Here is a 26,331-nt window from a genome sequence, read left to right as displayed (position 1 = left end):
TGTGGGGTATGTGTTCTAGTCAAGGTGCCGAGTGTCAAATAATAGACAACTACTTTGAATAAACATCTCAAATGCTCTTAGGTAGTTCATGGAGTTTAGATGAAGGCTGAAAAACCAAACTTGTGAAAGAACTAAAGGAAATCACCCATAAGACCACACCATAGAGAGGACCTGCTAAGGACTATCATTTGGGATGCTAGGCCACCAAAATGACAAATGGCCCCCACAATATCATTATCCTTATTTTATACCTGTGAAGATAGAGACATATGTATAATGAGTGCTAGAACATGGCTATAAACCCTCTGGTCTGCCTGAATCCAAAGCACTCCCTCTTTCCACCATACGACATTTGTTTTTTATATATGATTAGTTTGTACCTTAATTGATTTGCTTTTGAAAGTTCTGATCTACATAAATTTTAAAAAATGTTTAACTTACAAATATAACCATTATAGCCTTCCTTTAAATAAGTAATTCAGTTTGAGCATTAATACCCATGTGTATACACTTATGTTATACTCAGCTTTTCAGAATTTGCTGATTATGTACATGCAGGTGAACTTATAACATAAACAATGTCATGGCTGGGAATGCCTCTCAGAGAATTGGCCAGAAATGCCTTGTAATTGTTCTTTACTCGAGAATTTTCTTGTAGCAGAATTTATTTTTCTCCTTCCTCTGACTGCTTCATGTATACATATGAGAGAAACATAAACAGCTTCATATTTTAGGAGAATTGGCAGCAGTCCATTCTCCGTGCTTTCTGGAAGACACAAGCACCCTTCTAGAGTAATGGAATGTGATTATAAATACTTCGGGCACTCAGCTGATACAGCACTGGTATGCTTGTTGACATGTTGTTATGGAAATTAGATAATTATGCCACCAATGGGTAATATGTTGCATGTGACACTGCATGTGCGCATGTGTGTGTGTGCGTGTGTGTATACGTGCGTGTTTGTACAGTAGCCATGAAATGAGTTCTGGTTTCTATTCTTGACCTGCCAATTCAGTGAGTCACTGAATATCCTTTTGGTCAGTCATAAACCCTCAGTGCCCTCATATAATACCTTCCAGGAGGACACACAGGAACTCAGGTAAAAGCTACAAACATCAGAATGTTCAGGGCTCTCAATTTTTCATCCTTAGAAGGTAGTATAATTATTTAAGACTCACACCACTTTGGGAAAGAATGCCTGTCCAGTTAGCCATCAAAAGAAGAAAAGCTGTAAAGGTCACATGTTGGGGTATAATATGTATTTTAAAGGAAAGTAAACTCCATGTACCTGGACTAAGAACTGGACTTGAAAGGAAAAACCTAAAAAGTAGTAATTTTTACTTTTACAGCAGAAGTAATGCAAGCCCCTTTCTATAGTTTATTTGAAAAGTCCCATATCTTATCATGACTTTTAAAAATATGAATAAAATAAGTATTTACTGGGTGGTGTTAATAACCCACCACCACTAAGGTATATTTAAGAGGACACACAGGGGCGCCTGGGTGGCTTAGTCGGTTAAGCGTCCGACTTTCGCTCAGGTCATGATCTCACGGTTCATGGGTTCGAGCCCCGCGTCGGGCTCTGTGCTGACTGCCAGCTCAGAGCCTGGAGCCTGTTTCAGTCTGTGACTCCCTCTCTCTCTGACCCTCCCCTGCTCACGCTGTCTCTCTCTCTCCTAGAAATAAATAAAACATTAAAAAAAAATTTAAGAGGACATACAATGATAAGGGTAGAATCATCATATAGCAGAGTGGATTATAGACTAATATATGAATAAATACATTCTCAGTGTAAAAGAAATAAGCCATTGGTGTATATATAGAATACATCAGGAACATCTCCCAACTTACCTCCTAAACAGTTTGGAGGGTAACTTTCTAGTCCATTTCTATGTATTCTATAAATACAGAATATATATATATATGCTCTCTCTCATACAAGCTCTCCCTTAAGCAGAAATGATATCAACCCGATAGTCATTATTCTATAACTCATGTTTTTATGTTACACAGTCTATTTAAGGAGTCACATTCTTAATCCTTTATGTCTTCTGGGTTTTGCCTCTTATTTTAGAAGTTCTTCCTGTACCCCACTGGGTATTCCCATTTATTTTTAAAGTGGGGGCGTGAGTGTTCATCTATGATTGGACAGAAGAGGCAGGCACTTAGAGAGTGACAGCCGGCTGGCCCAGAGGTGGGGCAAAGACAGGGACTGTCTTGGCCAGGGCTCTGTGCCGATACCTCTTTGGTTTCTCATAGGTGCTCCTTAGAGCTTCACCTCTTCTTGGCCCCTCCCACTCCCTGCCCAGCCTTGTCTTCATTCCTGGTCCTCACTCTCTTTGCTTTCCAGGGGACAGCAGTGGTTTCCAGGTAAGTGGAGGGGGCCCATGGAGGGTGAAGGGCAGCAGGTGCTTACTAAAAATGCTTTTCCTTTTAGTATGTGACGGTAGAGGGTCTGGGTCTGTATCTAGATGTGAGGGTACAAGCAACTGAAATGAGAAGTAACCTCCAATTTTATGCTAATTCAGTTCAGAGAAGTCGGGGGGCGGGGGAGGTGGAACTGTTTCCGGTGCTTTGGAAACTTAATCAAGCACCAGCATTTTGAGAAGAAACTGGTCAATGATCTAAATCTCCTTTATCTTCAAGACCAAAAGAAAAAGAATGACAAAAGCCGGTGAGAAGGTGTGGTTAAATTTTGAACATTTAGTCACCAGTTTATATCAGCCAAACTGTTTTTTCTTCCTTCTACTTTCTATTGCCTTTCCCCCCAACTCTTACTGCTTTTTAGTCCTTTCTAGCACCTTAAGATGGACAGGGGAGAGAAAAAGAGATGGGATTCCATGTAATCAATTTTTCTACTGTGGTGGAGTCATATCTTATGTGAAGGGGTTAGTTTCTAAAGGGGGAGCCTAATGTCAAAATTATGTGCAGTCAAAATTATCTTTCTAGGGCCTTTGATGGGCCGTAAGACCTGGGATATACCCAGTTTTGTTTTGTTCTGTTTGCCTGTGGCATTGAAACATATTCTTCAACTGAGCACTAATTCAACTGATTCCTCAACTGAGCAGAGGAAATAATTGCTCTGCATTTGGAAACAGATGAATGGCTTTGAAAGTTATGTATTTGAGCTTTAAAATAAATGCCATGTCTATCGGAAACAAGTACCTTTCAACTCTAGACTGATGTTCCATGTGGTGAGATCAGACCAGCTATATAATTTGCAAAGTCCAGTGCAAAATGAAAATGTGGGCTCTTTATTGAAAAATTATGAAGAATTTCAAGACGGTGGCAGCATTAAACTGAGTATAGGGCTCTTCTAAGTGTAGGGGTTTCTGCATCGCCACAGTTTGAGACACCCAGGAAGCCAGCCCTGTGTCAGAAGCTTGGAACCTAATGAGAAGCTTGGAAACTGAGATCAACTCAGGAAGAGAAGCCTAAAAACTCCATGGAGAGAACAAATGGCAAGATCACTGCCAGTGTTTAAATTATTCTGTCTTGCCCTCTGCACCCTATCCTATCTGAGCACATATAGTTGAATTTACGTTATGCTCAGTCAGCACAAGATGCAGCCCACCGTACAAGTTAAATGGTTGAGACGTTGCAAGTCCATATTAAAATTGCATTTGGAGATTTTCTGATTTTTTAAGGACTCATTATAATCTAAACCTCAGATGTAAGATGTGTAAAAAGAAAATGAGTATTTCTATGTCTTCATCCAGCAATAATTTTGATCAGCCCTTAGTCATGTGCCAAAGGCAACAGAACAGATTTAGACTGTTGTGTAATTTGTAGGTGGTAAACCAACTGCATTACTATGAATTTTCTAAGTGGTTCAAAAATGAATGTTAGAAAACTCAGGTGTGAAAATAAAAATCTTACTAAAGAGGTTGCCTTTTAGACCTTTCTTCCCAGAAGGTCATGAACATAATCTAAGCAAAGAGGATTTTATTCCATGACTGTCTGAGCTCTCTGAGCAAGAATGTGATATAAGGCTCATTTTTTTAAGGGAACTGCCTAATATTTTGTAGTACTATATTTTTTTCAAAGTGTCTTTTGAAAAAGACAAGCCAGACGGAGGGCAGTTGGCGAGGTATAGGTTTCCAGATAGCAACTTATTTAACGTCAAAGTAACAGTGGATTGTGTTTCCAGGATATTTCCTCTCTGAGCTTGGGTCTCTGAGGTTACCCCTCCCTCTCCCCCTTAAGGTTCTCACTCCGGCGCATGCTGAAACTTGACTCATCTGCTTGGACAAAAAATTGCTTCCTTGTGGCTTTGAGAGTTATGTATTTGAGCTTTAAAAGAAGTGCCAAGCCTAGAGTCAGGCAGCTGGTCACCCAGGTAGACTGGACAACTTTCCTGACTCATGCTCACCTGCTCCAAGTTATGTAAAAACACAAAAACAACACTCAACAAGTGCCTGTAAAGCTAACAAAAGAAGCAAAACTGCAATGTGTCATTGTCACAGAGTCCAAAAGTTCAGGAGATGTTTTTAGTTAATCTATTGTGGAATTTTTAGGGTGGTGATTGCTATTTGGCAAGAATTGAAATTAGAGGCTTCTGTTAATCCTGACTGCTGATTCCAACAAACAATACAAACAAGAGCATGTTCACAAGAATGAATCTATGGGTGGCAATAGCATTTTCGCCTTAATCTCTTGGTTTGTATCAAGCTGTATATTTTAGAAGAAGGGAGGAGAGAGTGGCATAAGGAGACACAAATACAAAGATCAGCCAAGTTTGTTCAGAGTGATTTGCCTAATAGTTTCAGTAACTAACACTGACTAGAGCTTACCGTGTACCGCTCTAAGCACTTCACATGCTATATCTCATTCCATCCTCACCATAACCCAATGAGATAGTTATCATTGTTATCCGTTGACCAAGATCTCATGAGTAGTTAAGTCAGAGCCAGGGTTGAACCCAAAACTAGATCATGTTGTAACACTGAATAATTCCATCTAGGATAACTGGCTTTTTTTTTTTTTTTAAACATTTATCTGTTTATTTTTGGCAAAGAGGGGGAAGGGCAGAGAGCAAGGGAGAGAGAATCGAAGCAGTTTGTTTATTTGGGGGGCAGGAGGAGAAGAGAGAGAATCCCAAACAGGCTCCTTGCTGTCAGCACAGAGCTGGTCTCTGGGCTCAATCTGCTGAGATCACGACCTGAGCCAAAATCAAGAGTCAGAGCTTAGCCGCTTAGCCTTAGCCTGACTTAGCCAGGAGCCCCAAGGATAACTGGCTTTCTATCCTCCTTTAAAACATTGCCTGTCTGGTTCAGTTTTGCCTCCACAATTCGGACATGATTTCAGTACGAAATTGAAATACTTCAGCCTATGCAAAATTCACTGCATGATACTATCTCTCAAGTGTTGCCAATTTACAGAAGACACAGTGGTTTTTATGCCTCTGGTTGGGAGAAGGTTGTTTCTTTACATCCTGAAGCACACCCGGAAGTATTGAACAGCGCCCACCCTGGGACTGCTTATTTACATTAAGCGGTGTGAAACAGAGAGGTGCGGCCAAGAACTCTAGAGGAAGTGAGATGCTTTATCTTTTGCATGCACACGAAGTTTACACGTCTTCAGAGAGCCTGGATGGGGTGTGACTCCCAGAAGCTAATCTTTCTGTCCAACCATATGCAAATCTGCGCCGGTGTTTATGTGGAGGTCCAGACACAAACGTAGGTGACACGGTTGGTTGCTGACGCGCGTGGGAACGCGTTTGCCCTGTTGTCTATTGGGTTGTGTGTGCGCTGAAGGCGTGATGGCGGGCACCCAATTTAGATCGCCCAGTCCAGATGAGGGGTGTTCGAGTACAAGTTCCACCCGTGAGGGGTAGCTTGTACCATTATCCAGGCGCCCAGGACCCCAAAACAGTCCTGAGCTTCAGGGGAGGAGCCACGAGTAGAGCAGCGCGCAGCCTCGCCCCGCCCCCAATGCCCCGCCCCGCCCCGCCCCGGGCCCCCCGTCTCCGCCCCGCCCCCAGCTCCCGACAGCCCCGCCCCCAACGCCGGGAGCTCCCAGTGGCTCGGCTGCCCCAGTTCCGTAAACACTTTTCTCCCCGCCCCTAGCAGGTCTCCGGACTGCACCACTCGAAGCCCGCGGCGGGGGGGAGCCGTTTCCTTTGGCATACAAAGCACTGTCAATCCAAGCTCTCCTCGGCTCTTTCATCCGAACATGAGGAAAAATATACCGTAGTAAGTCATATGTGTCAGAACTCTGCTATCAGAGCCTGAGGTGACCTGGATTTCTCCTCTCCCGTGGTCCGTCGTCCCCCTCTCGTCAGTTACACTGCTACTCCGAGGCTGCCTCTTCAAAGTCCCTCCCGGCCCTTTAAATACTGCGTGGGGGGGCGGGGAGGTAGAGCCGGGACAGGGAGGTTGGGGGTTGTTGGACTGGTGAGCGAGTTTTTGAGGTGTTTGAGCAGTGTTCGTGAGGGGACACCCAGAGACCGCTGACACAGGCTCACTCAGCCGCCTTTCTCCTCCGCCTGTCTCCGCGCCAGACCTGGTGCGTATCTATCCCGGGGAAGGGGTAGCGGTTTCTGAGGTCCCGAGCCTGGGTGGGCAGACGGGGACATCTCGCCCCAGGGCAGCCGAGGGCCTCCCCCAACCCACCTCGGAGCTCTGTCCTGGGACTCGGGTCCCAGGGGGCGTTAAAGCCCTGCTTCTTCCTCCCCCCATCTTCTTGTTTGACCTCGAACCGCCGTCCCGCGTGGGAGCGGGGCGCGGGCACTGAGTGGCCGCGGCGGGTGTCAGGGTGGCAGCGGGCTTCGGGTCCCGGAGGCGGCGGGGTCGCGGTCGCTTGGCCGTTGTTTACATCCTGCTGGACCGGTGCCAGCGACTGCTCTGCGAACGGCTTCCCACCATCCGGGCCCCGGGAGGGGATCCCCCTTGCTTGGGACCCCGCAGCCCGTCTAGGGTGGGCGAGCCAGGTCGCGGTGGGGGCAGGGCGCGGCCCGAAGCGTGTGTTTGGGGTTTGTTGCCGGGGTTTCCCAGGCACTCTGCTCAGCCTCCGCCGTCCCCTCCCCCAAGGGTTTGTTTTGACAGGAAACGTGCTGCTGGAGGGGAGGGGTGGCTGGAAGACTCGGCTTGGGGGCTCTGCAGACTCCTGGGGCGTCCCTCTACCGTCGGTTAGGGGGAAGAGGCGGGAGATGCCAGTCAGGTCCGGGCTCGAACCGCTGGCCTCTCGGGGATGGCTTGTGCTTCCCAAAACTGCTCCTCTGGGTGGCACCCGTTGGGGGAACAGCGCGGATTGGAGGTGGCACGTGGACGAACATGGTTACGTGTTTTCGTTAGTATTAGGAAAAGCTGTTCCATTAAAGGAGCGATTTCGCAACGATCTAAAGTTTCCTTTTAAAATAAAGGTATTTAAATGCAAAAATCTAGTCGAGAGAGGTGATTGACAAATTAGGGTAGAGATGTGGAAACAGGTGTCAACAGTGGTACCCAAATGACTGAAGTTTGGGAAATAATTGTCTTAGGTGGTTGCCCTGTGACTTTAACCTTGAGAAACCAGACAAGTTGTCCTTGTCCCCAGTGGGGCCCTCAGCCCCCAAGATCCCTGCGGGTCCCATGGTCTCCAGCCCAGCCAGTGACCTTGCTCTTTGCTACCTGCAAACCGTAATCAGGTTATCTCCGTGGTTCACCCTTTAGGAGGCTCCCTGCCTGCCTTTCCCTCTTGCCTCCAGGGATTTCATACATCACTCTGGCAGCGGGTGGAGGTTTCCTCACATGCAGTGGCCCAGGGCTGAAGATACCCAGTCACGTATGGAAGCAGCTTCAATGCCATTTTGTGAGGGGTTGAGGCCCCCAGAGGAGGAATCACAGGTACTAAAACAGGCCAGCCAGGGGTGTGAGAAGTGTTTCCAAGTGTGAAAAGTGCCTAGAAATCCTTCTCTCTGATGCTGTAATGTTATGTGTTGCGTGAACATCTGTTTTCTTAGACAATGACTGGCTTGTTGGCTTTTATCTAGCTCTTTGTTGGCTCTGGTTTTTGAAGACCAGTATTCTCTAGCTGAATGGAGCAGGAACCTATCTCTCTGCTCTGTGGTTTATGCCTTGCTGCATATGAATAACTTTTCAGCGCTGCTGTCTGGGCCTGGTTCTAAAGCAGCATTTTGTAGGAGATGGAGATGTTCCACACCATCTATGATCTTTTTCCATCTGCAGAGCCCAGTCTTATTCCTCTGACTCCTTTCCCTTTACTACACATATGTGAATGCTTGTCTTGTGCATCTGATCTTGATCTGGCCTTCAAGGATGACATTCGTTAGCTATTTCGTGAAATTTCTCATTTCCACCAACCACCTTAACTGGATGGATTCTATTCCTCATTTAGGGCACTGCTGGAAAACCTGAACAGTTCACCTAAAAATGTTTTTGATACTAGTTGTAAGCAGTTAAGACTTGTGATGATACTTGGGTTTTAACTAGGGATTTTGCAGCACTTAAAGAATGGCTCCCTGATAGCAGATTTTCCTTTAGTGGAGTATTTGAGAATTATTTTGGACAATTGACGCCCTTCACGGTATAGCACTTTGAGCAGCCACCCCGGGATAAGGTCACCTCATTACCACATATGTCAGTATCCACATGGTGTTGGGTAGATCGATTTGGCAGACTGAGAGCGGAAAGAATGAAAAGCACACTAAATTTTCTCCAGCTATCCTAGGGTGGTAGAAAGTATAGGCTTTAGGTATCCATGGCCTCGATTTGAGTTGTGCCTCTGCCACTGCTATGAACCTTAGAGCAAGTAATTTAACTTCTCTGAGCCTCAGGTTCTCATATACAAAATGGGAATAATAGCAATACCTTAGCTAGCAAGGTTATAATGAAGACTCAAGGAGCTAAAACACTTAAAATGCTTATGGGGACTGGGACATAATAAGCACCCAATAACTATTAGCTCTGATTGTTATTATTTGCTATCAGTGAGCATTCAGAGAATGGAAAGGCACAATGTAAATGTTTCTTTAAGCTCTGGCCCTGTAAGTCTTTGCTAGTTTGAATTACTGGTACCTGGGAAATATGTTGAGTTAGGCACTGGGAATTGGAAAGGGAAGGCATAGCCCTTCCTATAAGCAGCTTAAAATTTAGTGGGGAGCCAGTTATGTAAACAGCAACTATAGTACTTTAAGTGACTGCATAATCGTATCATGAGCAGTGTGAGTGAGGCAGAAGGGAAGAAAAACCGAAATTGTAATATGAATAGCGGTGTGGCCTAATTTGTTCTTAAGCGGTATTTTTTGAGCTCCCCCACTATCCCAGGCAGTGTTCCTGGCTCTAGTTGGCTGATTTAGATGGAGTGGGGATATCAGGGAAAGTCACTTTGAAGTTGTAGCATTCAATTTCAAATCTGAATGACAACAAGGAGCCAATCATGTGGAGCTCAGGGAGAAGAACGTGCTGGAGGGGTTGGGGAGAGAATAGCAGGTGCAAGTGTTCCAGAATGGGGAGTTTGGCAGGTCTGAGGAACCTGAAGAAAGCCATTGTGTCTGTGGCAGGACGGGTTAGGGGGAGAGTGATACGGAAGGAGGGGGCGGGGGAGGCAGAAGCCCGATCACAGAGGAGTATAAACCATTGCCAAGAAACTTCTTAAGAAAAGAGAAACCACCTGGAGATGAGCACTTAAAAGGGATGATTTGCCTCTTCTGAAGGGCTCTGGCCTATTTCCTGTTTTATCCTCTAGGCACTGTTCAAGAAGGACATTGGGACAAGTCTGACTATCTAGAAGAGGTTTTGTGATAGAGTGGTATCTAAGTTATCCCAGCAGTGGAACAATCAAAATCTAAAAACTCCAGGAGCCCGGACTGTCCCAAATTAGACTTGAAGTTTTGGTTTAGTGCTTCTCTTTTCATCTTCTGCTTGGAAATAATTTCAAACTTACAGAAAAAGTTGTAAAAGCCATACAAAGAACTCCCTATCGTCTATCTTTTACTCATATTCACCTTTAACATTTTGTTCCATGTGCTTTATTGTTTTCTCTTTTTCCCTCTCGTTAAATTAGTTGAAAGTTGCATACATCATGGCCCTTAATTCCTACATATATAATCACAGTACATTTATCGACTTTAGTAAATTTAACATTGTCACACAGACAGTAGTTTCAAGTATTGTTACCATGCTGTCATTTGACCCAGTAATAGCATTTTTCCCCCCTCTGTACAGGAGCCAGCGTGGGATCATCTGTTATACTCAGTTGTCAAGTCTCTTTTCATCTGTAACATGTCCTCAGCCTTTCTTTGTTTTTATAATATTGACATGTTTGGAAATCATAATCTCTTTTAGTAACAATGAAATAACAGTTGGCTGTCAAGAACTTACTAGGAGCTCAAGTACTTGACATACACTATTTCAGTTAATCTTCACAGCAATTCTACGAGATAGATCTATTATTATCCCCATTTTGCAAATGGCAAACTGAAGTTCCCTCTCTCCAGTCAGTAGTCTAGGTCAAGAGTCAGGGTCAAGAACCCAGTCCACCTGACTCCAGAGCCAGTGTTCTTAACTGCTTGGACATGGACATGTGTGTTGTCACTGGTGGGTCTTCATAATCCTGGACCCGTGCAGGACCATTTGCAGATGAGTTTGCCACAAAAAGGAAATAAAGAAGTAATGTTGGTAGCATGGGACAGACTAAGGAATCAACCCCTTTCACCTCCCTCTGTGGTGGGACATAGGACTAATTTCTTCAGGTACTTGTTCCCATTCCCTCCTCTGTAAAATGTCAGTGGTCATATTGCCATTAATTCATCAATAAATATTTAAGTATCTGCTGCAACCCAGTCATTGGTCTTGGGAGGAATTCTATAATATTGAATTTATTATTATTAAATGAAGAACAATGCAATGAAAAATGTGATTATTCTCCTTGATGGTGACCCACTGTAGTGTTGGAGGCCTTGCTTGGAGTTATATGCTGTTTTCACCTGTGACTTTACCTTTGGCCCGTTGAGTAAGTCCTCCAGAGGATGAGATGTGGTGTTTCTGAAAAGTTGTGTGGTTTGATTGTAATTGCCAGTGGTGAAGTTTAAGTAGATCTGTCTGTCGGTATGAGAGGCATTACCTCTCTTAAAGAAATAGACTGGTTTTATTATCACTGTCCTGAGAATCCAAAACAGTTTTTAAAGCAGTCTAATTACCCTCAAGGCCTTTTGAGTCAAGCAGCTTTGTCCCCAGATGACTTATATGGAAACCAGAGACCAAGAAAAGTAAGAACAGATGTGAAGGAACTTGAAGAAGACCATTTACAGTGGGATGGGCCGTTTGCTTTTAGCTTTTATATTTCAGACAAGTGCAAGAGGTCTGTCCTAGGTTAAGCAGCAGTCTTATTTATGGGTAGGGGAATCTGCTTTTATCATCATGGGATAAAACAGTTCTCCCCTCTAGAGTAGTTTTTAATTCCTGAAATGATGATGACAGTAACAAGAAAAAAATGCAAATGATGCTAATAATAGCCATCATCTGTATCCAGTTTTCTTCGTGTCAGACTCTGTTCCAAGCACTCTACATATGCTGACTAAATGAAGTCTCACACCAGCCCTATGCATTTGGTGTTATTAGTATGCCTCGAGCAAACAGTAGTTTCCTTATAGAATAATAATGGACATTTGGGCTTCAAAGAAAAGTTTCTCCTTGGATGCACTAAAGCCCATTTGTGCTGTGGAGGCCGCTACCAGCCAAACAAGAGTTTCTAAACATTTTGAAGCCTTTATGTTTTCTGGTGCATCCCCCATGCCAGAAACTCCAGTGAATTGTTGGACGGAAGCACAGTTGCACATTAAGTATGTCTGCCGTAAGCACACTTAATTTCTCAGAACTTCTAGTGAAGCCTCATGGAACTCTGGGTTTATAGCATTTTAGCAATTCCTAGTCGAAAGGGGCCATATAGCCAGCCCAACCTGCTCAGAAAAATTAGGGGAAGAGAGCCGATGTGATGTGCATGAAGCCACACAGCAAATTACTGACAGGCTCAAGCCTCAGACTCTAGACTTCTAACTCCTAACCTACATCTTTTTAATTTTAACTCTTTTACTTTGCTGCCTCGTTAAACACCATTAAGGAACTTACAAAGTGTGCCGTTCGGCTGGAGTAGAAAACTGAAATGGACAGTTATAACTATTAACCTAGTTCATAAATTCCAATGGATGAAAGCTTTTATTCACCTTTACTTGGAAAAACAGCCAAAGTGAAGAAAAATTAAGAGCAGAGCATACAGAATGCAGTTGTTATGGTGGGATAACTGAAAAAATAATAAAATGGAAACCAAAATAAATAAGAGTGTGACCAGTACCAGGGAATATTGAGTCTGAAACCTACTAAAGTAGGTTTAGGTGGTAGGTTCCCTGCCCCCGTGCTTGAACTTTGGCAGTACCAGGCCTGCAAGGGTGTAGTGATATCAGTTTGCAAATGTTCTGGTTGAAGCTGTACCAGATGGGATTCAATGATTCCGATTCAGCTGACACCAAATGAATACTTGTCACACACTTGCCACTGGCGATGGACGAGACACAGTCCCTGCCTTAGTAAGGAGAGTCAGAAGTAGCCATGGGAGGAAAATAACTGTACAAGGGACCCAGCTCTGTGGTGGAGATACAGGACATGTGCTGCAGACGTACAAAGAGGAGTGTCTGTCATTCACTCTGGCCAGAGGTTAAAGGCTTCCTGAGGAAGGTAGCGTTTTCAAGAAAGGCCATCAATGAGACATAAAATATTGGCAGAGACAGGGAGAAATGTAGACAGAAGGGAAAGAATCCCATTTAGGATTGGGGTGTGGTGCAAGTGAAAGAGTTAGGGGAGACCCTTTGCTGCTGTGCTCTATTCCCTTCCCCCCAGCAGATGGGAATTAAAGCTCAAGTAGAAATGGGGCGCCTGGGTAGCTCAGTTGGTTAAGCATCCGACTTCTGCTCAGGTCATGATCTCACAGTCTGTGAGCTTGAGCCCTGCATTGGGCTCTCTGCTCTCAGCACAGAGCCTACTTTGATCCTGTCTCCCTCTCCCTGTGTCTCTTTTTCTCTCTCCCTCTCTCTGTCAAAAATAAACATTAAAAAAAAAACAGCTCAAGTAGAATCTAGTTTGCATCTGGTAAAGGAGGTTATCTCCCCACTGGAGATGCAAAGGTCCAGGCTGTCTTACAGCCTATGTTTATGGTAGTTGGCATTGGGACCGTAGGATAAGGCAACTGTCTCTACATGGTAGCTTCCTGGCGGCTTCACTCAACTCCTTGCACAGGCAGCCTCCGATGAGCGCTCTTCTGCTTGTGAAAGTGGTGGGTCAAACAAGGGCGCACTTTTACAACTGGCAGGACTGAAGAAGGTTGTTTAGGTGAGGCCAGGGGCAAGTGCCCTTGGACGTTTGACCTTTAGTAAGTCCCTCTCAGGTTCATCCCTGTCTCTGTTACCACCTAAGGGATAAAAAAAAAAAAAAAAAAAAATGGCACCATGTTTTTCAACGAAGGCTAGATTCCCCCACAGTCCCATGCAGCCTCTCCTCATGCTTCTTCAGCAGTGTCTTGTTTCCCCTTTTCTTGTGTTCGAGCCTCCAGCACACACAGTTGTAGGTGACTGGACTTGAGAGCCGGGAGAGTAGGACCCTGTCTCTTTCATTCACTGTTACCTTTCCCGGTGCTGCTGCACAGTAGACACTCAATAAATACATAAGGAATCACTGAGGAAACTGCTCAGGATGTCCACACATATTATGTGTAGCCATGGTCCCAAGTTCTTGCAGCTTTCAGAGCTCTGTATCCCTCATTGCACGGGCTGGTTCAGGTTTAAAGAAACTCCGTGAACCCTTACTATCGTCATTGTCTATTCAGGATTTGAGGTGCCTTCCTCCTCGGGCCCAGGTTTCTTCTCTGTGTCAGCTAACACCACACATACCAGAGCCAGCTCCCTCCTGGGCCTTAGCTGAGGCTGCTGGGCTAAGGCCGGGTCATCCCATGTGCCCAGGATCTTCTTTCTAGAGGGTGACTGGGCCCAAGTACCCTGCCCTTACCTGGGAAGCAATCTGATGTCCCAGAACAGCACTGGATGTAGACAGAGTCAAGGGACTGGTTTTATCATAAGTCCCCTTGTCCCTCAGTCTGTTCCCCTGACCTGTGAACCAGAATCTTTGATGGTAGTGGATCCTTAGTCAGCAGTCAAATGTAGACCCAGGGTCAGGCTTTAGTCTTTATACGATGGCAGTCTGTGGAAAAATGGAGAACATGCAGACTTGCCAACCAGAGACTTTAGTCTTCTCCTTTCCCCAAGGGGCTCACAAGGAACCAAAGAGGCTGATTTCAGAAATATTTTATTTAAAACAAAGCCATAGGAACGATAATAATAGCTAAAATTTGAGTGCCATGCTAAGTACTTTAGAGACTCTTCAATGTTGAGAACAAACTGAGGACTGATGGGTATGGGGGGAGGAGGAGGGGGGTGATGGGCATGGAGGAGGGCACTTGTGGGGATGAGCATTGGGTGTTATATGGAAACCAACTTGACAATAAACTATTAAAAAAAAGATTAACCCTATTTAATATTCAGAACTGAACCCTGTAAGTTCAGTCTTTCAGCCCAGTTTTAGTCACTAGGTAGGTGGGTAAGTGACTTCCCCAAGGTCACATGGCAAAAGACAGCACCAGCCTCTAACTTAGGTGGTCTGGCCCCAGTGCCCCATCCTCTTATACTCTTGACTTTTCATGTTTTAGCAGCCCAGGAAGAGAGAGACCGTGTGTCTTCTGTACACTTCTAAAGGATCTGTTCTTGCTGAGAGCTGCTCCACGTTCACACTGCATACGTCTTGAGTAAGTTCCCACTCTGGGCCATGGGGTCCCTTTTCCGGAAGGCGGGCTTGGTGTCCTGGCCGGGCTGCTATGGGAAAGGTGAGGTTATCTTCTGGGGCTTTCCAGAGCTGTGACACGTGTGGGCAAAGCCGTCTACGCTGGAAGAAGCATCTGTGATGCCAGTGGAAATACCACAGAGCATTGACACAGGGTCTGTTTGTCTACGCAGGTGCTGTCTTTGTACCCACACTCGAGTGACACAAGATGCCCTTCAATGGTGAGAAGCAATGTGTGGGTGAGGACCAGCCAAGCGATTCAGACTCTTCCCGGTTTTCCGAAAGCATGGCTTCACTCAGTGACTCTGAGTGCTCCAGGCAGAGTTTCACAAGCGACTCTTCCAGCAAATCCAGCTCTCCTGCTTGTAAGCTGAGGGAGGCTGGGGGGGCAGGGCCTAGGGGTGGAGAGGCGGTGGTTCTAGACATGTGTGTTAGATTTTAAAACTCATAATGAGAGCAGAGTACAGACACCCCCCCCCCTTTCTAGACATACCGTAATAGCACTGCAAAGGCAGGAGAAAGGAGCCACTGAAGTTTACAACCTGACCATTTTTATTTTCATTACCATCCCTGATCTGCTTTGGTTTGTCTATAAATCAGGTCCATAAACCCCACCTGTCTTTTCTCTTAAGCAGTAGAAAGCCACTCCCTCTTGAGATCACTTCTTGGGCCACATTCAAGGATAAATTCAAATTGGTCTTCTCTGATCATTGCCCATTTAAATGAAAGGAAACATGCCCCAATTCAAGGGTCAGGCAGGAAGTGAAATAATCTAAAAGGTTTCCTGCTGATTTCAAAAACTGTTGTGCAAATCGCCCCAGAAAAGTGCTCGCGAGGAGAATTACTACACTAGGGGCAGAAGAAAGAGTTTAGAAAGTGGCCATAGTGAGAGAGACGTCTTTTTCCTTTATTGTGTGTGAAACCTAAAGGTTGTCAAGCAAGTGTTTTTTTCTTTTTTAGCTTTTTATTAAAAAAATTTTTTTATAGTTTATTTATTTTTGAGACAGAGAGACGCAGAGTGCAAGTTGGGGAGGGGTAGAGAGAGAGAGGGAGACACAGAATCTGATACAGGCTCCAGGCTCTGAGCTGTCAGCAAAGAGCCCAACGCAGGGCTTGAACCCATGAACTGCGAGATCATGACCTGAGCCGAAGTCGGACACCTAACTGACTGAGCCACCCAGGCACCCCTTTTTTTAGTTTTTTAATTGACATTTTGTATAGGAAATGTAGCACCTTAAACAAAGGAAATGCAGAAAGAAACAACTGGTGTTTAATATAATCAAATCCCCACTTCAAAAAGTTTGTTCATTTAAGTATTTAAATTTGTGCAATCTCATTTTTATTTTTATTTATTTTTACTTTTTTACTTTTTTTTTTTTTTTTTACAAATAGTTTATTGTCAAGTTGGTTTTCATATAACACCCAGTGCTCATCCCCACAAGTGCCCTCCTCCATGCCCATCTCCCCTCTCCCCCCCACACCCATCAGTCTTCAGTTTGTTCTCAGCATTCAAGAGTCTCTCATGGTTTGCCTCTCTCCCTTTCCCCCACCATTTCCGCCCTTCTTCTCCCCCATGGTCGTCCGTTAAGTTTCTCCTAATCCTCCTATACGTGCAAACATGATATTTGTCCTTCTCTGCCTGACTTATTTCGCTCAGCATAACACCCTCAAGTTCCATCCATGTTGCCACACATGGCCAGATTTCATTCTTTCTCATTGCCGTGTAGTATTCCATCGTATAGATAAACCACATCTTCTTGATCCATTCGTCCGTTGATGGACACTTAGGCTCTTTCCATGTTTTGGCTATTGTTGAGAGTGCTGCTATGAACATTGGGGTACATGTGCTCCTATGCCTCAGCATTTCTGTATCCCTTGGGTAAATTCCTAGCAGTGCTATTGCTGGGTCATAGGGGAGTTCTATTGTTAGTTTCCTGAGGAACCTCCACACTGTTTTCCAGAGGGGCTGTACCAGTTTACATTCCCACCAACAGTGTAGGAGGGTGCCCGTTTCTCCACATCCTCGCCAGCATCTAGAGTTCTCTGATTTGCTCATTTTAGCCACTCTGACTGGCGTGAGGTGGTATCTCAGTGTGGTTTTGATTTGTATTTCCCTGATGAGGAGGGATGCTGAGCATCGTTTCATGTGTCTGTAGACCATCTGGATGTCCTCTTTTGAGAAGTGTCTGTTCATATCTTCTGCCCATTTCTTCACTGGTTTGTTTGTTTTTCGGGTGTGGAGTTTGGTGAGTTCCTTATAGATTTTGGATATTAACCCTTTATCTGATATGTCATTGGCAACTATCTTTTCCCATTTCGTTGGTTGCCTATTAGTTTTATGGATTGTTTCCTTTGCCATGCAGAAGCTTTTAATCTTGATGAGGTCCCAATAGTTTATTTTTGCTTTTGATTCTTTTGCTTTTGGGGATGTGTCAAGTAAGAAATTGCTGCAGTAGAGGTCAAGGAGGTTGTTTCCTGCTTTCTCCTCTAGGGTTTTGATGGTTTCCTGTCTCACGTTCAGGTCCTTTATCCATTTTGAGTTTATTTTTGTGTATGGTATGAGAAAGTGATCTAGTTTCATTCTTCTGCATGTTGCTGTCTAGTTCTCCCAGCACCATCTGTTAAAGAGGCTGTCTTTTTTCCATTGAATACTCTTTCCTGCTTTGTCAAAGATTAGTTGGCTGTATACTTTTGGGTCCACTTCTGAGTTCTCAATTCTGTTGCATTGGTCTATGTGTCTGTTTTTGTGCCAATACCATACTGTCTTGATGATGACAGCTTTGTAGTAGAGGCTAAAGTCTGGGATGGTGATGCCTCCCGTTTTGGTTTTCTTCTTCAATATTACTTTGGCTATTCAGGGTCTTTTGTGGTCCCATACAAATTTTAGGATAGTCTGTTCTAGTTTTGAGAAGTATGCTGGTGCAGTTTTGATTGGGATTGCATTGAATGTGTTGTGCAATCTCATTTTTAAAACATGAGGAAAATACATGAGTACAGAGAAAAGATTTTGCGTATAGTGTCACCCAAAGGTGACAGCTGGCGGCACTTTGTCACATTCATTTTTCACTTTGACATGTGTATATGTAGGTGTAGACTGTTTTCACTTAGAATTATAATGAAAATGTTTACCCACGAGGATATACTTTTAAAACATTAAGGGCGCCTGGGTGGCTCAGTCAGTTAAGCGTCTGACTCTTAATCTCAGCTCCGGTCATGATCTCACAGTTCATGGGATTGAGCCCCACGTCGGGCTCAGCATTGAGCATGGAGACTGCTTAAATTCTGTCTCCCTCTGCCCCTCTCCTCTGCTTACTGTCTCTAAAATTAAAAAAAAATAGTTAAAAAACCTTTAAAACTACTTCATCAAATGAATATACCACTAATTTATTTAACCATTGATTTGTCATTGGACATTTAGTTAATTTCCTCTCTCTTTTTTTGGGGGGGGGGCTCTGTTACAAATAGTGCTTTATGCTGTATAAAGCCTTTCCAGGAATTCCTTTGGATATAATTGGATTATTGGACCTCAGAGTACAGATATTTTTTAAAAGTTTCTTAATAAGCCAGAGAATTGAGAAAAGAACTCGATAGCAGTCACCCACCTTTCTGCACTTTTTCCATTTTTTTTATATTATATATATAGGGTTGATGCCTCTAACAGGGAACCTAGGCATCTGGACAAGGGACTGTAATAATTCCCTATATCACCATTTTTCCCTCTTCTTCGCCCTCTCTTCCATATGGTCTTCTTCTTTCTCCTCCTCTCCTTTTAAAAATTATTTTAGGTAGCAAAATTTTGCCAGTCAGTACTGTTGTTTGAGGTAATGATTTTTTATTAATTGAAGAGTCCCAATTGTGATTTTTAAAAGACATTTATTAGAACAATTTTCTAGAATAATCTTTAGAAATAATCAGAATAATTATTTACTACTTCTGACTGAAAAATAGATTATCAAGTTTACCCAATTAATTTTAATTATCTGCATTTATTGAGTTCTTGCTATGTTCTTCTTTACTTAAATTATCTTATTTAATCACTTCAAGGCAGCCCTATGAAGTAGTATGTTATACCTTAGTAAAGTCAAATGATAACTACCAAATGGCAAAAATTGGAACCAAACCCAAACATTATGCTATACTGCCTATCCTTTTAGAAGTTATAGTTCTAAGAAATCAGTTGTGTTATTCTGAGTGTGCTTAAATTAATGAGCTATGAATTACAGGGGCGCCTGGGTGGCTCAGTCGGTTAAGCGTCCGACTTCAGCTCAGGTCATGATCTCACGGCTCGTGGGTTCGAGCCCCGTGTTGGGCTCTGTGCGGACAGCTCAGAGCCTAGAGACTGCTTCTGTTAATAAGATAGTCTCTCAAACATATGAGAATTTTTCATCATTAGAGTAACTGAAACTATCAAAGGAGATCTTCTATTGTTGAAGTCTTAAGTAGTAAGTAAGCAGAGGAATCTGCCCAGTTTGGTATGTCTTCTTACTTGTAAGGCCCTGCATGTGTATGTTGCATCTGGAGCCTTCATTGGATGACAGCTTTTCCTCCGTGACATGAACTGGATTTTTTTGTTTTTCTTTCAGCAACAAGCCCTCCCAGGGTAGTAACATTTGATGAAGTGATGGCTGCCACAAGGAACTTATCAAACATGACGCTTGCTCATGAAATTGCTGTAAATGAGAACTTTCAATTAAAACAAGATGGCCTCCCTGAGAACAGGTAACCCAGAGACACTTACGTGTGAACCGAGCTGCAGATTCTCACACACTCGCTCACACACACACACACACACACACACACACACACACGTACACACGTTCACACTGATTCCTAGAAGTCTTGTAAATATCCACTGGGAGTAAACATTGGTTAGTTCTCTAACAAGGTCTTATACTTGTTTTTAAAACCATTCCTCTAGGGTACGTGTTACCCATAATCTTTAGAGCTCACTGTGTGTGTCACTTCCTGTGGAAAGCTTTTCCTGACACTCCTGAACATACTAGACCACATTAGATCCCCTTCCTAAAGACTCCTGTTGCCCCCGCTGTCTCCCTTTGTTAAGAAGACTTTATGTTCAGTGTCTTTCTCTCCCATGTGACCAAAACGCCATCAATGGAGGAACTATGTCTATATAGTTTGCTGCTCTATTCCTATTTCCTAGCAGAATGCGTGACATATAGTACATGCTCAAGAAATGTTTGCAGACTGACTTTAAAAAAACCTGATATTCAGGTTGTGAAAGATAAATGTAGCTGAGTTGCCAAAGTGCAAAGAACAGGTGATCCAGAAGCATCTGGATGTAGGAATCACAACCTCATGGGCACCCCTGGTTAACCTCAGCCCCTGCTCCCTCCTCAAAACCCAGGGACCCCTACTTAGAGCCACACCCTATATTCTACCTCAGCCTCTCTGACTTAGTTGGCTCCTAAAACCCCTGGGACAAAGAAGAGAAAGGGCTTGAGGCCATAACTACAGGTAAATCATCTTTAGATGCAAAGTTAGTTCATGAATAATGGCAGTAAATCTTCAACCTCACAGTATCATTTATAAATTCAGAGACATTCCTTCAATCGATTACGACAGCATATATTTGATTCTGTTTAGAGCTTTTATGCTTATTTGTTTTAAAGCAAGAAAATAGCAAACATCATAATTTTCCTTCTCTAAAATGTAGATTGTAGCCCTCCTGCTCCTGGGGATATTATTCATAATCATCACTAATATTTTTTAAGATTACTGGCCAAAATAGGTAACAGGTATATCTGTTTGGTTTTCTATGGTAACTACATTTCACCACGATCCTTCATACCAGCTCTCCTGCTACACCCCTAGGCCAGGCCACTGTCATTCTCTAACTCTTTCAGTCCTAATGAGTTGCCCTGTCTCCATTCTTGGCGCCCCCTAGTCCGTCCTCTCCATTCATGCGCTAGCTGGAGTGATCATTCTAAAAGTTACTCAGAGAAGGTCATTTCTTAGCCTAAAATCCTTCAGTGGCTTTCTATTACACTTAGAATAAGAAACCCAAACTACTACAAACCCTGTCGTATGGCAGTGAGGCCCATACGTGTCTTTTACTCCTGTCCCTCCTGCTTGCTGTACATCCGCCAAACTGGCTTCCTTGCTGACCTCGAGTACACCAGCTCAATCCCGTCCCAGGGACTCTGTCCTTCTTCTTCCTTCTTTCTCAGTGTGGTCCCCTAGATTTTCACCAGCTGCTTTTTTTTTCTCCTGATTCAAGTCTCAACTCAAAGGTCACTGTACCAGAGAAGCATTCTTCAACGTCCCAGTGAAGTCAGCACCTTCTCCATCACTATGTACCACACTGTCTTATTCTGTCCTCCTCACGGTTCTAAAATTGCCTTATTCATTTTTAATGTGTTTTGTTTTTATCTTTCTGTCCCTGCTAACAATAAGCTTTTTGAGAGCAGACAGCTTTCTTTTTTACTACACTAACCACAGCACCTAAAACAGGGCCAGGTACATGTTGGATGCTGTATAAACATTTATTGACTGACTAATAAAAATGAGTGTTTGAAGTTAACAATGTGGGAGTATTTGTGCTTTAAATTCAAAAGTTATGAATACAGACCAGAGCAAATGCAGTTTAGGATCAGACAGACTCTGGATTTGAATCCTGGCTCTGCTGAGACCATTTCTGAGTTTCACATTCCCCAAGGATGTGATGGGGACTAAAACACAAATGCGTGCTCCTGGGCATTCGAGCGCCTGGAATATAAGCATTATGATACTATGAGAAATAGGAATGCTCTTTTCTTCCTTTCCTGCCTTAGCTGGAAAATGCAAGCAAGGAAAGCGAAATGCAAATTTAGGACAGTTAGTTTTATTTAAAAATGAAATAGCATATTATGAGCTGTTGATTTTTCAGATGACTTTCCACAAGTGGCCCGGTTGTTACTTTTTAGAATATGGCTGACTCAAATTTTACCAAATATTGTCTTTGGGGGGAAAGACTTGGCAAAATATGTCTAATTTCTGATGCCTAGTAAGAATGCTTGTAAATGATGTGATTGATCTCATCCCCCCCACCCCCTGCCCATCCTCCAGAAAATTAAAACGCTAAAAAGTATCTTTCAGCCTTTAGGAAACCTTTCATTTAAACTCCGATGTCCCTGCAGGAGCCATGAAGTTATAGCTCATTCTTGGTCGATCCATTCAAGCCACATACATAAGGCTTGTAAAGTCACGAGTGAAAGCCCATCCCAGCAGTGTTTGCCTTTCTTATTGTTCTGTAGTTGCTCAGGGGGGTCAACATGGGAAATAGCATTTATGTTGAGTAAACCTAGTCAGGCAAGAGAATAAGTGTTAACATTTAAAGTTGCTGAGTAGACCATAGCATCTGCAGTTATGGAAGCAGTTTTAACTTACACTGCTCAGAAAGCTAATTTCAATTTCTCATAGCATTATTGTATGTTTAGCTATTTATACTCCAAAAAGAAAAATTAGGAGATGCATGTAACTATCAAATTATTAATTCGTTTACCATGCATTCATCAAACGCTCACTGTATGCCAGGTACTGTGCTAGGTACAGTGGCAGGTACTTAGAAGGAGAAGTTACGGCCTCTGCCTGGGAGAGATGTGTGCCCCCTATAGCGAAAGGAGACACATAAGTACAGAGCAGGGAAATATGTGCTTTTCTTAAACCTGTTGCCAAATGGTGTAGGAGTTCAGGAGGGATGCGTACTTAAATGTATATCTGTTGTAGGGCACTGCCATTAGGGGGGAGACCAAGTGGCCATCTCTTCTCCCATGAGCTCTTCCTAGGAAGGTTCTATTTCAGCAGCTTGGTCTGGCTAGCTGTGAATGGGACATCTAGGCTGCGGGTGGCAGCCTTTCCCATGCGTACTTCCTTGGGGCCAATCTGTTCTATTCCGTGCAAGGAAACTCCAGCTATTGAGGAAAGAGCCACGTTGCCATCTCAAACCAAACATGTAGAACACGTCTAAACATCTAAAGAGGAGCTGCGTAAATTATGGCCTCTCCCAAAGATAGAATTTTAAGAACTTCTTGAAAGCTATAGCAAGAAGGCATTTTTAGAGTCTAGGGGAAACTCTTAGAACAGAATATTAAATGGGGCGCCTGGGTGGCTTAGTCGGTTAAGCGTCCAACTTTCGCTTAGGTCATGATCTCGCGGTTCATGGGTTCGGGCCCCGCGTCGGGCTCTGTGCTGACGGCCAGCTCAGAGCCTGGAGCCTATTTCAGAGTCTGTATCTCCCTCTCTCTCTGACCCTCCCCTGCTCACACTCTCTCTCTCTCTCTCTCCTAGAAGTAAATAAAAATATTAAAAAAAAAGAACAGAATATTAAATGACACAAGTATATAATGTACCTATTGATGATTCTCAATTGTGTAAAAACATGCATCGGACACAGGAAATATGTTAAAAGATTGAAATGAGATTATGGGCGATTTTCATTCTCTGGGGGTTTTCTTTCTGCATTTTATAAGATTTCTACAATGAGCACATTTATAATCAGGAAAAATAATGCTTATTTTTTAAAACACTTGTTTCCTTCCTGCAGCTTGGCGAGTCGAGTGAAGCACATTGTCCACCAGGCCTTCTGGGATGTCTTGCAGTCAGAACTGAATGCGGAGCCTCCCGAGTATGAACATGCCATCAAACTGTTTGAAGAAATCAGAGAGGTAAGTTGATGCTGTCTGTATTAATGAGTAGTTTTTTCCCCTAAAGACTATTTTCATGTCCTCCAAAGAGTGTTGGAGATTTTCTTTCTCCCTTTCTTTCTTTCTTTCTTTCTCCCTCTCCCTCTCCCTCTCCCTCTCCCTCTCCCTCTCTTTCTTTCTTTCTTTCTTTTTGCGCGAGAGAGACAGCGTGAGCAGCGGAGGGTCAGAGAGAGATGGAGACACAGAATCTGAAGTAGGCTCCAGGCTCTGAGCTGGCTGTCAGCACAGAGCCTGATGCGGGGCTCAAACCCACGAACCATGAGATCGTGACCTGAGCCAAAGTCGTAAGCTCAACCAACTGAGCTACCCAGGTACCCCGAGTGTTGGAGATTCTTTTTGGAAACTGGAGTAAGTCCGGTCACTGGAAGGGTGTTTTCCAAATTACACTTCCTGGGGTGGGGTGGAGGCAAGGGAGCTCAGGCAGTGGAGGGAGCACAGGGCAATGCTTAGCACGCAGAGTGGTGGTCAGAGCAGTTAAGAGCACAGACCAGGACCTAGAAACTGGGTTTAGCGATGGCTTTTCCCTCCTTAAGTCTTAGTGTCCCAAGATATGATATGATATGACATATGATATGATATGACATGATAGTTTTCATGAACATTCACAAAGCCCTTGCTCTATACCATACACTGGATTATTCATTTATCGTTACCATAATGCTGTGAGGTAGTTACCACTGTTACTGAATAAAAAGGAACCGAGCTTCCTCACTTTCCCACGGTTTCCCAACTTTGAGGGGTGGAGAGGGATTTGAACTGAAACACTCTGGCTCAGAGCCTGAGCTCCTGACCGTGTGCTGTGTGTACAATCACAGTGTCTGCTGTGTGGTGAATACTCAGGATAGGTTGCTTATAGGATATATAATAAATATTTTATGTGTAAAATATACTAATGTAGTCCCTGGGGTGTTTCCATTTGCTCTTCTTTAATTTTTTTTTTTTAATGTTTATTTATTTTTGAGAGAGAGAGAGAGAGCGAGTGGGAGAGGCGCAGAGAGAGGGAGACACAGAATCCAAGGCAGGTTCCAGGCTCTGAGCTGTCAGCACAGAGCCTGATGCAGGGCTCAAACTGTGAGATCATGACCTGAGCTGAAGTTAGTTGGACGCTTAACAGACTGAGCCACCCAGATGCCCTCCATTTGGTCTTCTTTTGGAGCCATGATCTGCAACTTATTCTTTCTTTACATGGTTTATTTGTAAACTTTTTGAAGTTATCCCAGTAATACTGCTTCCTTGCCAATTGCTCTTATTCTGAAAGTTTCAGTAACTTCCCATGAGTAGTGGTAGGTACCTTCTTTAATACAGAAGGTAGAGTTGAAACACTGGAATGCTCCTCTGACCCACCACCAGTCAGTGTAAACTTCGGTGGCATTCAGGGCATTAAAATATGGACAAAGAGCTTGGTCATCTAGACATTGAAATAAAAAATGACAACCCTTATTCATGTAAGAATGCCAGTGACTTTTCTTTCCTTTTCCTGTGTAGATTCTCCTCTCTTTTCTGACTCCTGGCAGCAACCGGCTTCGCAACCAGATCTGTGAAGTTTTAGACACAGACCTAATTAGACAGCAGGCTGAGCACAGTGCTGTTGACATTCAGGGTCTGGCCAACTACGTCATCAGTACAATGGGAAAGCTCTGTGCTCCCGTGCGAGATGATGACATCAGAGAGCTGAAGGTTACCAACGACATCGTGGAGGTGTTGAGGTTAGCACTTTTGCTGCTTGCATTTCCTTTCTTTTTTTGTTCATCTATTTATTTATTTTTGAGAGAGAGAGAGAGAGAGAGCACAAGCTGGGGAGAAGGAGGGGAAAACAGAGAATCTGAAGCAGGCTCCAGGCTCACGAGTTATCAGCATGGAGCCCAACCTGGGGCTCGAACTCACGAACTGTGAGATCATGACTTGAGCCAAAGGCGGATGCTCAACCGATTGAGCCACCCAGGCACTCACTGCTTGCATTTTCTGAGAGTACCTTTGAGTTCATTCAAAAGGGATGGGGATTGAGGAACACAGAATAATAACTGGTCTCCCAAAGGAATCCTTGACCCTAGAAGAAAATCAGAGAAGCAAGGAGCAAGTCAGTCATTTACTGCGTACATAGAGTTTTCAGACAGGACGACCTAACGAAGTTGTTAGTTGGTGTGTGGTGGGCCCTGGGGATGGAGTGAGGAAAAAAATATAGCCTCTGACCCCAGGGAGCTCACAGTCTAATGAGAAGACAGACCTTGAACAAGGAATTGCAGTCGTGGTATGTGCTATGGGAGGGGATGTACTGGGGATTAATAGAGCTTCTAGCAGAAGGACCTAATCCAGTCAAGGATCCAGGAAGACGTCTTTATGAGTTAGGGTAATGGTAGCTACTATGACACATACACCCTCAGTTCTGGGTGATTTAACCAGTATAAGTTTCTCACTCATGTCACAGTCTGAATCAGGGGTTCTTGGTCAGGCAGCCTTCCCCATGTTATTTGGGGACCCAGGCTCCCTCCTTCCTTGGCCCCACCATTGCCCAAGGCCCTTGGAGTCCTGTACATTCAGCTAGTGAAAGGGAGAGAGATCCTGGGGAAGACATCTCCAGTGTTTAACCACCTCAGCCCAGAAGAGACACATTCCACTGACTGTAACCAGTCTCAGGGTCGCACCTAGTTGGTTGCTGTCTGGAAATACATTTCCCTAGCCTCAAATATACACTGTGGAAAAAGAGCACAGACCCTTGGTGGGTCAGCTAACCATCTCAGCCCCTGCTTCCCTGAGGAAATGAGGTACACTTTAAAATTGTAAGGATCTAATTCTGGCTGTGTAAACA

At 43.9% G+C, this 26,331-nt stretch overlaps 1 protein-coding gene across 4 annotated transcripts in view; it reads left to right on the top strand.

Moving 5' to 3' along the window:
• Positions 1-6,372: 6,372 nt before the first annotated feature.
• TCP11L2 (t-complex 11 like 2) overlaps positions 6,373-26,331 on the top strand; it is a 39,070-nt gene continuing 19,111 nt past the window's right edge. For 2 of the 4 annotated variants that reach the window (XM_039230464.1, XM_039230467.1), the window contains exons 1-6: positions 6,373-6,508; positions 14,693-14,788; positions 14,997-15,188; positions 19,407-19,542; positions 23,366-23,486; positions 25,011-25,231. In XM_039230464.1, the coding sequence (XP_039086395.1) occupies positions 15,032-15,188; positions 19,407-19,542; positions 23,366-23,486; positions 25,011-25,231 (635 nt within the window). In that variant the 5' untranslated portion in view covers positions 6,373-6,508; positions 14,693-14,788; positions 14,997-15,031. Of the gene's footprint in view, positions 6,509-7,653; positions 7,828-14,692; positions 14,789-14,996; positions 15,189-19,406; positions 19,543-23,365; positions 23,487-25,010; positions 25,232-26,331 lie in introns of all 4 variants that reach the window. The other 2 variants (XM_039230466.1, XM_039230465.1) reach the window with 2 other exon arrangements.

The sequence above is a fragment of the Hyaena hyaena genome, unplaced genomic scaffold (assembly GCF_003009895.1).
Source record: "Hyaena hyaena isolate Hyena2069 unplaced genomic scaffold, ASM300989v1 scaffold_46, whole genome shotgun sequence".
Lineage (NCBI taxonomy): Eukaryota > Metazoa > Chordata > Mammalia > Carnivora > Hyaenidae > Hyaena > Hyaena hyaena.
The sequence above is the reverse complement of the archived record's forward strand: the minus strand, read 5'-3'. Positions and strand labels throughout refer to the sequence as shown.